The 14,816-nt window shown below is 47.3% G+C and overlaps 1 protein-coding gene across 2 annotated transcripts; it reads right to left on the minus strand.

Annotated features, from left to right (window-relative positions):
* Positions 1-267: 267 nt before the first annotated feature.
* Positions 268-14,386, minus strand: LOC309351896 (acrosin-like). 2 transcript variants are annotated; one of them, XM_081880071.1, is made up of 5 exons: positions 14,261-14,386; positions 12,252-12,469; positions 9,129-9,400; positions 6,570-6,718; positions 268-1,303 (listed from the first exon to the last, which is right to left on the minus strand). In XM_081880071.1, exons 2-5 carry the CDS (start codon positions 12,383-12,385, stop codon positions 632-634), a joined length of 1,227 nt encoding a protein of 408 aa, XP_081736197.1. In that variant the 5' UTR covers positions 12,386-12,469; positions 14,261-14,386; the 3' UTR covers positions 268-631. The 2 variants fall into 2 exon arrangements, with proteins under 2 accessions (XP_081736197.1, XP_081736196.1); XM_081880070.1 differs by having other exon boundaries at positions 12,266-12,469; positions 14,261-14,380.
* Between the last annotated feature and the right edge of the window lie 430 nt (positions 14,387-14,816).

A 14,816-nucleotide genomic window follows, 5' to 3' on the forward strand; every position in this document is an offset into this window, starting at 1 on the left:
GGGCAGGACTTATTTTGCTGCCCCGCCCACTTTTGCCTTAGCCCCGCCCACTGCTGGCATATGGCCCCTGGGGAGGGGCTCAGAGGGAAGTGTGGCCCTTGAGCTGCAAAGTGTCCCTCACTCCTGGGTTTGATGGATGGAAGAAGACCTAACATGGCATAAGTCCCTTTTCTACCTACCCCTGCCTTCCCACTATGCACTGCCCGGAGAGGAATGACCAGGACAAGCTCAGTAGAAGTCTGGCACCACTTTTATTTTTAATGTGCTTGTACAAGAAGTTCCCACAGGACCCACCCAAAGAAGGAAGAGGGTCTTCTCACCAATAATGTGCCATGAGTCGAGGAGCTTCCAGATACTTTGAGCATCTTGTCTGGTTCCTTGGGTGGGAATTCATTCTCAGGCTGGCTCTGACATGAGCTCAGACAGAGTCGCCATCATCCAGAATCCTCCTGCCATCTTTTGCTTCCCAAGACGGTTGCAAAAGGGCAAACTGAGGATTGATTCGTGCCGGAGCCCGGCTGTAATCTCTCTGAGTGACAGCAGCATGGCAGCAGATGGGATCAGGGTCAGGCCCATAGCTGTGCTTTGAACCTGTGGCCAAGACCTCTGGTCTGTGTTTGTGGTTGAAGGCCTATTTGCCCCAGTTACTGGGCCTGGTCCGGCGCGTGTACTGCCACTGGGTCTGTGGTCGCGCCATGGTGGTCCAGGGCTGGTACTGCCACTGGGTCGTTGGTTTCACCGTGGTGGCCGGCTTCCGCTTGGGCAGCCTGTAAATAATGCTAGGCCGCACATTCCAGCCCAGGAACTTTGTGCTGGTGAGATACCAGGGAGTTGTCGGCTTATAGGGGGGGAAAGTGAACTTATAGGGAGGGAAAGTCCTCTTTGGGCCCGTGTACCAGCCCCACGTGCTACGAGGCCGGGAGGTCGTGGTTGCAACATAACCGGGGCGTTCAAACGAGTAAGTTGGACGGGCCTTGCCCCCGTACCCGTAATACTTGCCGTTCACCAACATATGAGTGGGTCTCTTTAAATTGGGTGCCGTTGCCCAGGCTGGGGGTGAAAACAGGGTGGAGGCAGTGGAGGGGGGCTTGGTCGGGGGCGGTGTTGGTTTGAATGGCGGGACAAGAGCGGAGGCAGGAGGGTTCTTCAGTATTCTCTGGATCCAGTAGTAGAAGTGCTGGGTGGCGGTGAAGACGCCTGGGACCTTCCCGACCGTGCAGCCTCTGCCCCAGCTGTTGAGACCCACGACCCAGAAGCGCTCGGATCTCGCTGGCCTGCACATGAGGGGGCTGCCCCCATCGCCCTGCAGCGGGAAGAGGGAAGCGGCATGAGGAGCAAGGGCAGAGGCAGCCCATCTCATTTTGCCACCAGAGGCAAAGAGGGGAAGCGCCACACTGTGTGTCCATTTCCACCCCCCTTGATACCCCCACCAAAGCCGTGCTTGCTGGGGTCACCTGGTTGCAGGTTCTTTTGTTATTCTTATTCACATAATATACATTCTTTACAAGAGACAACTCCAAAATAAAAATCATATGTAGCAAAACCGTAAGTCTCATGTTTTCATTTACACTGATCTCTGGGTTAAACCACAGAGCCTAGGACTTGCCAATCAGAAGGTCGGAGGTTCAACCAACATGGACAAGTCACACAGTCAAAATGTGACAAAAGACGGCAGACTACCTAAAACATTCTTTGAAATGACTGACAATATGGACTTGATTGACATCTGGAGAACAAAGAACCCCCTAGGAAGAGAAGGAACATTCTTTTCTGAAGCCCAACTGACATGGACAAGAATCGACCAAATTTGGACAACTAGAGGCCTGGCGCCTAAGATAAAAAAAGTGGAAATCTGCCCAAAGACCTGCTCCGACCATAACGCTGTCAAGATGGACATGAGATTAACTCCAACCGGCTCCTTCAGATGGAGGATGAATGACAATTTGTTTAGAGACCAGGACATTATTAAAAAGGCCCAAAAAGTTTTGAAGGACTATTTTGAGATAAACCTGAATACTACGGTGGAAAAAAGAACTGTCTGGGACGCAAGTAAGGCGGTGATGAGAGGGTTTCTTATACAACAGAATACAATTAAGAAAAAAGTACAGAATGACAAGAAAGATAAGATTTTGGAGAAAATTAAAGAAGGTTAGAAGAAGTTAAGATTGAGACCGAAATCAAAGGAGATTTTAAGAGAAATTAAACATTATCAAGCACAATATTCAAAATTGATAAATCAAGAAGTGGAATGGAAAATTAAGTTAATGAAACAAAGATCCTTTGAATCGGCAAATAAATGTGGAAAGCTGCTAGCATGGCAGCTGAAAAAGAGACAAAAGTTGAACACAGTAACAAACTTGGAAATTGAGGGAAGAAATATTCAGAACCCGGTGGAAATCCAGAGATATTTCAAACAACTACACAGGGGCCGCAAAATGAATCAGAGATAGAACAGTTCTTAAAGAAGAATGGTCTACCAAAGTTGTCTCTTAAGAACAGAACAATCCTGAATTATAAAATAACACAATTAGAAATTGAGGAGGCCATTCAGAACATGCAACTGGGCAAGTCTCCAGGGCCAGATGGGCTTACCTCCAAATATTATAAGACATTGAAAGATTATTTGATGCATCCATTAATGGAGGTTTGCAATGAAATTATGGAGGGGAAGAAGGCACCGGAGTCGTGGAAAGAAGCTTTCATCACGTTGATACCTAAACTAGAATCTGAAAAGACGCAATTTAGGAATTACCGCCCCATCTCCCTTTTAAATGCGGATTACAAAATATTTGCAGACATTCTAGCAAGAAGATTTAAAAAAGTCCTTAATGAAGTAATTCATAAGGACCAAGCAGGCTTTCTCCCAGGTAGACATTTGTTTGCTAACACAAGGAATATTATTGACATTTTGGAACTTTTGCAAACAAATATTAATACAAAAGCTGTGTTAATTTTCATAGATGCGGAGAAGGCCTTTGACAACATCTCTTGGAAGTTTATGAAGAAAAATTTGGAAGGAATGGGAGTGGGGCGGGGTTTCATAATGGGATAGAGGCAATTTATTCAGAGCAAAAAGCAAAATTGATAGTTAACAATGTGGTGACAGAAGAGTTTAGAATTGAGAAAGGAACACGACAAGGTTGCCCTATATCCCCTTTGTTATTTATATCGGTCCTGGAAGTGCTCTTGAATATGATTAGAGGAGACCGGTTGGTGGAAGGTATTCAGGTTGGAGCGAAACAATACAAACTGAAAGCATTTGCAGATGACCTAGTTTTGACCTTACAGGAGCCAGAGCCTAGTACTAAAAGGGTATTGCAATTGATTCATGAGTTTGGTCGAGTGGCGGGATTTAAACTTAACAAGCAAAAAACTAAGGTTTTGGGGAAAAAATTGACTCCTTTAGAGTCAGAAAGGTTTCAGAAAGAGACAGAATTAAATGTGGTCAAAAAAGTAAGATACCTAGGGGTAAACATAACAGCGAAGAACAGGAATCTGTTTAAAGACAATTATGAAAAATGTTGGTCTGAAATTAAAAGGGATCTAGATGTATGGTCAAGATTGAAACTCTCCTTGTCAGGACGTATTGCTGTTATCAAGATGAATGTATTGCCAGAAATGTTGTTTTTGTTTCAAACTTTGCAGATAGTGGATAAAATGGAGTGTTTTGGGAGGTGGCAGCGAGATATTTCCAAATTTGTCTGGCAGGGCAAAAAGCCCAGAATTAAGTTTAAGATATTAACTGATGCTAAAGAAAGAGGGGGCTTTGCCCTGCCAGACTTAAAGTTGTATTATGAATCAGCAGCTTTCTGCTGGTTGAAAGATTGGCTACTTCTTGAAAACACTGATGTTTTAGATTTGGAAGGATTCAATAATGCGTTTGGTTGGCATGCATATCTGTGGTATGACAAGGTTAAAATACACAAGGCTTTCAAGAATCATGTTGTCAGAAAAGCAGTGTTTAATGTCTGGTCAAAATATAAGGACTTATTGGAAAACAAGACCCCAAGGTGGTTATCACCAATGGAGGCTAAGGCCCCGAAAAGAGTCAATATGGAGGCCAAATGGCCGAAATATTGGGAAATAATAGAAAAAGATGGAGACAATTGGAGGTTGCAGAGTTTGGAGAAACTAAAGGGGAAAGTGCGAGATTGGTTACATTATGCTCAGATCAAAGAAGCTTTTAAGTCAGATAAAAAATTAGGATTCCAGGTGGAAAAATCAAAGTTAGAAACAGAACTGTTAGAACCCAGCTCTAAGATACTTTCAAGAATGTATAACTTGCTGCTAAAATGGAATACACAGACCTGGGAGAAGAACTGGTGGAGGAGGATTGGAAGAAATTTAAGGATTATCTACAAAAACATTGTAAATTGTATGAATGTTAAGAAAGATGTAAGATCTGTAATAACACGGCTCCAACAAATTAGTAACAAGGAATATAAATTTGAACGGAACTGAAAGAAAAGACAAATTTTGGATAAACAGTATTTTATAATTAAGTTTCAATAAGAGAGTTGTTAAATTTCAAAATTTGAGATATTAACAGTGGAAAATTTTATTATATAAATTAAACTAAGTTAATAATTTGCTGGCAAAATTTATGAGTTTAGAAAGCAGGAACAAGAGTCGTGAGGAAGTCCAAGGAGGTGTACGAAATGTGGATATTGGAAAATGTTATGTTATTATGTGCTTTTATTGTTAAACAAAAATCTAATAAATATTATATTAAAAAAAACAAAAAAAAACAGAAGGTCGGAGGTTCGAATCCCTGCGACGGAGTGAGCTCCCATTGCTCAGTCCCTGCTCCTGCCAACCTAGCAGTTCGAAAGCACGTCAAAGTGCAAGTAGATAAATAGGTACAGCTCCGGCGGGAAGGTAAACGGCGTTTCCGTGCGCTGCTCTGGTTCGCCAGAAGCGGCTTAGTCCTGCTGGCCACATGACCCGGAAGCTGTACGCCGGCTCCCTCGGCCAATAAAGCGAGATGAGCGCTGTAACCCTAGAGTCGGCCACAACTGGACCTAATGGTCAGGGGTCCCTTCACCTTCACCTTTACCTTTCCAATACTTTTACTTGATATTTCTTGCTGCTTTCTGCTTTCCTTATAGAATCTTCATGGAAATTTACATCTCTTAAATCCTATACCAATCTTTAACAATTTCAATTAATCCCTTCACCTCCCTCCCCCACAACCCAGTACTTCCCTCCACCCCTGTGCGATACTCTTTACTATTATTTTTGTTATTTTTGCGTTACTCACTTTATTTGTTATTCGATCCGTAATACAATATTATCCTATCTCCCTGCGCCTTTTATACTTTTGCATATTAATTTTTAAGCTTAAAAGGTTCCAGGTTCTGGCGGCACCACACAAGGGCCCCACCAGATCACCCGAGAGCCTCATGAGATCACATGGAGGCTTCCCTTGACCTTCCTGAGCAAGCAAGGGCAAAGTTCCTAGTCTCCTGAGATATTGCCAGAACCTAGAAGCTTCTCTTCCCTTATCTGGTGGCGGCGGTTCCTGTGGATTCTGCCACCTGAGGCAGTCTGCCTCATGGACGGGCCAGCCCTGGGCAAGGAGACTCAGCCATTCAGAACCCCTGAGGAGCCAGGGAAGGGCTAATTTCACATGGTTGGAATCCACTGCCGGTGCCGCCGCTCTGCGAGCGCCCTTGCACAACCCAGTTAAAAGGGGCTTCTGGAGGGGAGGCCTGGCGTGGCAGCACCTTCCCATTCTGCCTCAGGTGGCAAAATGGGATGCACCAGCCCTGCAAGGAGATCCTTGCTTTCAGGAACTGCAGCTGCAATGCACACCCAATGGCCTTCGCTTTCCATGGGATTTGCCCAACAACACTCTTACATGGGACAACGCACAGCCCGCCACAATTTTGCCAGTGACAGGAAGGAAATGAATCAGGTGGGCTTGCAGAATCGTAAGATTGTACACTTGGAAGGGGTTCCGAGGGTCATCTAGTCCAACCACCTGGGATGCAGAAATCACAGCTAAAGGATCATGACAGGTGGACATCCAGCCTCCTTTGAAGAGAGTCCCCAACATCGAAGATTACTCTTTGCACTAGCAGAACTGCCAAATCCATGTTGGAGCCCAAAACCAACTCCCTACTCTGAAGGAATCTGTTAGCCAGGCACCAACAGACCCCTGCACATTTTACTTGAGCAAAGGACCTTTAATGGGAGCACAGGGGAGCAGATCTTAGGCTCCTCCCCCTGTTGAGTGGCTCCTCCCAGTTTCCCACCTGCCTGGGCTTAGTATCTGCAACAGGGAGCCTCCTCTGAGCTTGCAAGTTCCTCCTTAGATGCCTGCACCATCAAGAGCACCAAACTTGAGACCTCCGTTCGCTCCTGATCCTGGTTGCTCAGTGTGTAGTCTAAATACTCTCTGCTCCACAGCAAGCTTCTTCCTCACACGCCCGCTGGCCTCCACTGGACCTCCCCAGCAGGTCTTGGCTTGTAACAGGACGCCTCAGTTTAGCAAGCCAAGGTGGAGCTCGGAAGACCAGAACCACCATGATGGGGAATGAGGACACGGGGCTTTAGCTCGCACCTACCTTACATCGGTCCACCTTTGCTTCCTCAGATATGACGCAGATGTTCTCCTGTATGATCTGTCCGTCATACCACTTGCTGCTGTTGCAGATGTCGGAGGGCATTATGGTCACCCTGGCCTCTTGCATGATGTCCGCGTACGGGGCACGCCCTGTGGGCAGAAAGCAGGGAGAAGGCCGAGCTGGTACCTGCCTGATGGACCTTAATTTCTAACACAAGAGGTCTTCTGGGCAAAGCTCATCAAGAACTGACAGCACCTGACCTAGTGAAAGCCTCGGTCCCAAAATCTTGGGTGTAAGGAGGTGGGCTGAGGGTTTCTCTCCTCAATGAGAGAAAGTCACTCTGCTCCACCTACCCAAGAGATACTTTGTGATATCAACATAAGCGCTGACCCAACTGCACTGGCTGCCAATTAGCTTCTGGGCCCAACTCAAAGTGCTGGTTTTCACCTATAAAGCTTTAAACGGTTCAGGACCACAATATCTCTCAGACTCTAATAGCCAGGGAGAAAGGGGCTGCTATCCAAAATCGGGTTGGGAAAGGCTTATAGTTTAGTTTGCTTGAGCATTGGACCAGAAATCCAGGCATCTGATCTCTTCTACATGGGATGAATGCACTCAGCTGTTGAGTTCTGGTCCTTCCTTCTGAAGATGCCATGACAGAACTCTTAGCTTTTTGGGGAGAAGGCTGTGGCAGGTGATGGGAGGCACCTGTGGAAATGATGCTGCACAGCTGCTGCATATCAGGATAGAGGATGCTGGGCTGGTTGGGCCAACAGACAAGGCAGCTTCATGAATTTGTCCAGGGCAGCTGACTACCAGCTCCATCTGGTATGCAGGATGAGACCCTACCTGCCCACAGACTGTCTCGCAAGAGTGGTGCATCTCTAGTTATCTCCCGCTTGGACTACTGCAATGCGTTCTACGTGGGGCTACCTTTGAAGGTGACCTGGAAACTGCAATTAATCCAGAATGTGGCAGCCAGACTGGGGACTGGGAGTGGCCACCGAGACCACATAACACTGGTCATGAAAGACCTACATTGGCTCCCAGTACATTTCTGAGCACAATTCAGCATATTGGTGCTGACCTTTCAAGCCCTAAACGGCCTCGGCCCAGTATACTTGAAGGAGTGCTTTCACCCGCATCGCTCAGCCCGGACACTGAGGTCCAGCTCCGAGGGTCTTCTGGCAGTTTCCTCACTGTGAGAAGGGAAGTTACAGGAAACCAGGCAGAGGGCTTTCTCAATAGTGGCGCCTGCCCTTCTGGAATGCACTCTCATCAGATGTCAAAGAAATTACCGTATTTTTCGCTCTATAAGACGCACCAGACCACAAGACGCACCTAGTTTTTGGAGGAGGAAAACAAGAAAAAAAAAATTCTGAATCTCGAAGCTAGAACAGCAAGAGGGATCGCTGCGCAGTGAAAGCAGCGATCCCTCTTGCTGTTCTGGCTTCTGGGATAGCTGCGCAGCCTGCATTCGCTCCATAAGACGCGCACACATTTCCCCTTACTTTTTAGGAGGGAAAAAGTGAGTCTTCTAGAACAAAAAATACGGTAACAACTACCTGATGTTTAGAAGACATCTGAAGGCAGGCCTGTTTAGGGAAGTTTTTAATGACTGATGTTTTAATGTATTTACCTTTTGTTGAAACCCAGCTAGATGAGCGGGGTATAAATATATTGCTATTATTATTATTATTATTATTATTATTACTACTACTACTATTAGGGACGCGGGTGGCACTGTGGCTTAAACCACAGAACATAGGACTTGCTGATCAGAAGGTCGGCAGTTCGAATCCCGTTGCTCGGTCCCTGCTCCTGCCAACCTAGCAATTCAAAAGCACGTCAAAGTGCAAGTAGATTAATAGGTACCACTCCGGCGGGAAGGTAAACAGCGTTTCCGTGGGCTGCTCTGGTTTGTCAGAAGCGGTGTAGTCATGCTGGCCACATGACCCGGAAGCCGTACGCCGGCTCCCTCGGCCAGTAAAGCAAGATGAGCGCTGCAACCCCAGAGTTGGCCACGACTGGACCCAATGGTCAGGGGTCCCTTTACCTTATTATTATTATTATTATTATTATTATTATTATTATTATTATTATTTAAACAGCAACAATCCATTGACTAAGAGATTAGTACAAGGGTGGGGGATGCATGGACCTCCAGATGCTTTTGGGCTCCATCAGCCCCAACCAATGTCCAAGGCTGATGGAGATTGAAGTCCACCAACATTTGGGGGACTGCAGGTTCTCCCACACCTGGACTTGTCCCTCCAATTTCTGCAAAAGTGCTGCCCTCTGTTATGCCATTCCCCCCTCCCTCAATTCCTGTGCTCAGCTTAAGGTCCTTAAGAGTCTCCAAAGCAACAATTCAATCCCTCTTCCTTTCCTCGCCTTTGCTTCTGAAACTCCCAGCGGGGAAGCATCCTGATCACAAGAGGCTGGCTGGCTCCCAGCCCTACCTCAAGACCTGAGGCTGTCAGGGTGATGGAGAATGGACCACGAGAGGCCCCTGCAAACCACGTCTCTTTGTGGGGAGGGGAAGGGGGTGGTCCTCACACTTTATCTGTGTGATGCCCCAACCACAGGTGTAGCAATGGGTCAGGGAATCCACCTCCAGGTTTTCGTCTGGCAAACAGGCAGGCTGGATGTAGTCGTTGCAGACCACTGGCTTGTCCATCTCAATCAGGGTGATGTCGTTGAGATACCCCTCGTGGCGGAAGTGTTCGTGGTCCACGATTCTCTTGATGGAGCGGACCTGGGCATCGGGGCCGGGGTTGGAACGCTGCGTGACGCCAATGTGCACCTTCAAATACTCAACTTTTACAAACCTGGGGGGCGGGGGGGAGGGAAGACTTAAAATGAGATTTCAGAGAATCACAGAATTGTAGAATTGGAAGGGACGTCAGGGGTCATCTAGGACAGCCTTCTGCAATACAGGAGTCACAGCTAAAGTATCCCTGACTGTTGGCCATCTAACTTCTACTTAAAAACCTTCAAGCAAGGAGAGTCCATCACTATCTGAGAAAGTCTTTTCCGCTGTCAAACAGCTCTTACCATCAGGAAGTTTTTTTCTGACGTTTAGTTGGACTCTCCTTTCTTCCAATTTGAAAACATTGACTCAAGTCCTCCAGAGCAGCAGAAAACAAGCTTGCTCCGTTTTTCATGTGGCAGCCCTTCAGATATTGGAATACGACTATCCTATCACCTCTCAGTCTCCTCTTCTCCAGGCTAAACATACCCAGAGCCTTCAACCGTTCCTCATCAGGCTTAGTTTCCAGACCCTTGATCATCTTGGTTGCCCTCCTCTGCACACCTGCCAGCTTGTCAACATCCTTTTTAAATTGTGGTGCACAGAACTGGACACAGGATTCCAGGTGGGGACTGGACACTAAACTTCTGTGGATACAGCTGCACCACACTATTGCGGTCTACTAAGACACCTAGAACCTTTCCACCTATACTGTTGGCAAGCCCCGTGTTCCCCCATTCCATATTTGTGTGTCTGCCAAGGCATTCATTTTGTTAAAGTTATCCTGAATCCTGATTCTGTGGTATTAGCTGCCCCTCCCAGTTTGGTGCCATGTGCAAATCTGATTAGCATCCCTTCAATTTCTTCATCCAAGTCATTTATGAATGATTGGTGCTAGGCAAAGCCACTTTCGCCCTACGGAGGAGGTGGGGTTGCGGGCGTCATGGTCCCAACATTTGCGTGGTGGCTGGAACCAGTCGCTGTGCAAATGGGGGGATTCCCGGCCGCGTCGTCACCTGGCCAGCCAATCAGCTGGCTCAGGGGGCGTGGCCTGCCCTATTTAAGGCAAGACATGGCAAGGGAACTCCCTCTTTGCCACCTGCCAGCTGTTCCTGTTTTTCCCACCCTCCCGCCCTATAATGTTTTCGTTCTTTGAGCTTGCTATGGACCTTGGTTGGTCGCCGTTGAGGGGCCTGGTAGGAATTTTTCCACTTGGCAAATTGGCACCAGCCACTTGGTTTTCACCTACCTTGTAGCAAATCGTCACAACTTTCTGGGTATTGGCGGTTAGGCATTGGTATTGTTCTGTAGAAGGAAGAGGGGAGGTAGTGCCATCACCTGCCCCACATATTGAAGGGTAGTTTGTTAATGGATTCCAGGGGGTGTGGCCCTGTCCGAACCCTGGGGAGGTGAGGGCCTAAGGCACGTCTCCAAGCAATGACCCCGGGGGAGTTCCTAGCTGATGTGCATCAGCAGGACTCCCCCTACTGGTGGTTAACCCTTCCCAGACTTCAAGCAGAAGGGCTGGAGTCAGATATAGTTGGTTAGGACCAATGCCTAAGCCAATACTGCTCATCACCTGTAACCAATAAAGTTGTGGCCTTATTTAGCCCATTAACCTTAATAATTGTGCCATGTGTCATTATTTCCACTGGTGGGGGCAGGAACTCACCACGCAGCACCAGGCTCAGGACAGAACCTTGAAGACTCACCCAAGGGGCTGAATGTTTTGGGGAAATCTCTGGTGTGTGGTTGTGTGTGTGTGTGTGTGTGTGTGTGTGTGTGTGTGTGTGTAGCACAGTGGAAAGAATGGTGTGTTCAGAAAGTGGCCCTGGGGTCAGCAGCACCAAGCATGATGGAGTAAGAGTCCAAGGAACATGAAGCGAAAGTGGGGGGAGGGCCAAAAGGGACCACTTGGGGTCTGGTACAGGAAAGGAAGAACAGCTGCTCGTTGATCTAGCCAATAGGATGCCCTGTCTTCCCCAACAAACGGCAATGCTGGCTTGGGCTGGTAGGAGTTGCACAAACAAAAAAAGTGTAACACCCCCCCCCCAAGAGCAAATACAGGGTGAGTCCTTTAAAAGAGGCCCCCGTGGATACAGAGTACACATGTTCCACGGGGCCTCTTTTACAAAACTCACCCTGTATTAGTGAAAGGCACACTCAAACAAACATTTGTCTTTGTGAAAATAATGTGTACGGGGAAATTCCTTGCCGAGATATGTAACGTATTTCACTCCATAAGATGCACCTAGTTTTTAGAGGAGGAAAACACACACAAAAAATATTCTGAACGAAACAGTGGATGTATGATTTTTGTGGTTCATGCTGTGGCCACAGACATGTGATTTGGCAGTGAATTTGGGGTGACCCAATGCGAAAATCCTGAGGATCCATGTGGATCCGTGCTTTGTAACCACGTTTTTGCGCCATTGTTGCCCCACGAAACAGTGGGTGCATTATTTTTTGGGTGAAGGCTGTAGCCATGGACATGCTATGTGATCTGATGGTGAATTTGGGGTGACCCAGTGCAAAAATCCTGAGGACCCATGGGCTTTTACCTCCCCCCTGCCAGGCAGCCTCCTTTAGCGTCCTTTATCACCCTCCTGATCACTTGCCAATCAGCTGCTCAGCAGCTTCGTTTTGATACCCCCTTCCCTCTTTATATATATATATAAAAGTACAATCTGCTTTTTGCCCCCAGGCAATTCGGCTTCAGGGACCATGCATTCGCTCCATAAGACACACAGACATTTCCCCTTACATTTTAGGAGAAAAAAGTGAGTCTTATGGAGCGAAAAATACGGTATATCCCTATAGATCGGAACATTAGATGAATCTTCATACAGAAAACGCTTGCGAAATTTCATTCCAACTGATGTGGGCATGGGGAGAAGCTGAGTAAAGTCGAAATAGGGCGGTTTGTCTACCTGGCTTTGCTTACTTTTGGATCATAAAGCAGTGAGCGGAGGAAAGGATCCACTGGGCGTTGATGAGGGCGCCTGCGCAGAAGTGCTTGGGCCCCTGGCTCGTCGGAAACTGGAAGCTGACGACCCACGGCCATGTTCCCGGCAAAACGTTGGAGCCACCCACAATCCTCAGCGAGTTGCCGTGGCTCATAGCCAGTGGGCGGCTTCCGCACACCCTCCTGTGAAGAAGAGAGCAGATCAGACAAGGAAGGCGCGGTTTGTAGGTGCAGGTGGGAGGAGGCAGGTGAGGCTGCGCAGGCATCATGGCTCATGAGCTCCATTCCAGTGGATGAAGAAGAGAAGAAGAAGAGTTTGGATTTGATATCCCGCTTTATCACTACCCGAAGGAGTCTCAAAGCGGCTAACGTTCCCCTTTCCCTTCCTCCCCCACAACAAACACTCTGTGAGGTGAGTGAGGCTGAGAGATTTCAGAGAAGTGTGACTAGCCCAAGGTCACCCAACAGCTGCATGTGGAGGAGCAGAGACGCGAACCCGGTTCCCCAGATTACGAGGCTACCGCTCCTAACCACTACACCACACTGGCTACATCAGAACTGCAGCCCCACACGACAGGGACCCTGTTAGACTTGGAGAAGTTTAGACCACAGCGCCACCCGCGTCACTTATGGACTCATTGTTAAAACTGTGTTTATGGAAGACAATCTTACTTGGCCACGAGGGATTGCCAAAGAAGAAGAAGACTCAGAAACATTGCCATCCTGGCTAGTAGCCATCAATAGCCTTCTTCTCGTCCACAAATTGTCTAATCCTCTTTTAAAGTCATTGCTGCCTCTCCTGTGGCAGGGAGTTCCATAGTTTAACTATGCACTGTGGGAAGAAGTCCTTTCTTTAATCTTGCAGCAAAAAGATGGTATCTTGCCCTTCCGCGTAGGCAAAATGGTACCGTCAAGAGCAATCTGAGAGACTCTGGTGTCCTTTTACTAATTATATGGAACAGAAATGTGATTCTGAATTATTTAAAGCTTTCTCACTGAGGTTATAAATAGAAAGCATCTTCGGGATATCAAAACTGTAAATGCATTTTGAATGTTCATGCATAAAAATGCAATTAAAATAACTGCATATTCTGAGGATAACTACATTCTAATTTATGCTTATGCAAATTTCCACCCTGTCTCTCTGCCCCTCGGGTACCCACAGCAGTAACTAACAACATTGTTTTTTTAAAAAAATAATAATAATCCAATAATGAAGCCAAATGCATGCAATGTCAAAACACAGAAATAGTTTTAAAAGCAGGAGCAGATCAAGAGAGCAGCCAGCTCAAATGGGAAGCATCCACCATCAGCAGGAGAATAGTCAGGTCACCAGGACAGATTAAAAGGGTTTTTGCATTTATTTCCCACCTCTTCTCCAAGGGGCTCAAGTTAGTGTAAATATAGCTCTTCCCCTCACCCTTCCCCCCTCACAACAACCCTGTGAGGTAGGTTTCGCTGAGAGACAGTGCGTGGCGCAAAATGACCCAGTGAGCTCGGTGGCCAAGTAGGGGGTATATCATGGGTAGGCAAACTAAGCCCCAGGGGCCGGATCCAGCCCAATCGCCTTCTCAATCCGGCCCGTGGATGGTCCGGGAATCAGCGTGTTTTTACATGAGTAGAATGTGTGCTTTTATTTAAAATGCATCTCTGAGTTATTTGTGGGGCTTAGGAATTCGTTCTTTCTTTCCCCCCCCAAAAAATATAGTCCGGCCGCCCACAAGGTCTGAGGGACAGTGGACCCGCCCCCTGCTGAAAAAGTTTGCTGACCCCTGGGGTATATGAACCCCGCACCCCCCAGATCATAGTGCAGCCCTCTAACATCTACACCACACTGACTCTCTGTTGTGCGCCCGGAAAAGGTGTTATTTGTTCACTAGCGGACTGCCATGGAGGCTCCAGAACATCACTGGGGCTAACTGCGATGGACGGACGGGTCCTCCTCCCCCTCTCCCCGATTCTGGTGTAACTTACGTGCAGGTATCATCCTGCGCATGCGTGGACCGCAATGCGGAAAGAGCCAAAATAGGGAGAAGCAGCCACAACATCCTACATGGCGCAGTGCGTGACGGGTTCCACCAGCAATTCCCATTGCTCGCGACATCACAAACTGTCCTTTTGGGGTCTGGCCAATCAGCTTGCAGCCAATATGACATCACACATGGTAGAATGACGTTCTGGGTTTTCTCTTTCCTCCCTGGAATGGATGGTGCCCAAGAGTCAGGGCCCAAGGTTCCCATATGCCCAGGGCCGGATTTAGGTTTGATGAGGCCCTAAGCTCCTGAAGGTCATGGGGCCCTTGATATGTCCAGCTGTCCTTTGTCAACAACAAATGGTTGCTGTTTTTTGTGTTGAATATAAGCTATATGGTCATTGATGGACCTAATAGGTATCTAAAGCCATTTGCACATAAAAAATAGGAGCCCACAGCCCACACAAGACAAAACACTATTTCTGTATGTAGGTTTTATTTTATTTGTTTAAACCCAAACCGGAATTAAGATTCCCAGAAGAAATATCAACAACCTCA

This window comes from Podarcis erhardii (genome assembly GCF_964252035.2).
Source record: "Podarcis erhardii genome assembly, chromosome: 10".
Taxonomy (NCBI): domain Eukaryota; kingdom Metazoa; phylum Chordata; class Lepidosauria; order Squamata; family Lacertidae; genus Podarcis; species Podarcis erhardii.

What these genes read in the sequence shown, in the direction of transcription:
- LOC309351896 (XM_081880070.1), bottom strand. Translation starts at nt 14,334, where the DNA reads ATGTTGTGGCTGCTTCTCCCTATTTTGGCTCTTTCCGCATTGCGGTCC. An exon ending in GCGCAGGATGATACCTGCAC is followed by an intron (nt 12,470 to 14,260) that starts GTAAGTTACACC and finishes TCTTCTTCACAG; the next exon opens with GAGGGTGTGCGGAAGCCGCC. An exon ending in GGGCATCACACAGATAAAGT is followed by an intron (nt 6,719 to 9,128) that starts GTGAGGACCACC and finishes TTCTGCCCACAG; the next exon opens with GGCGTGCCCCGTACGCGGAC.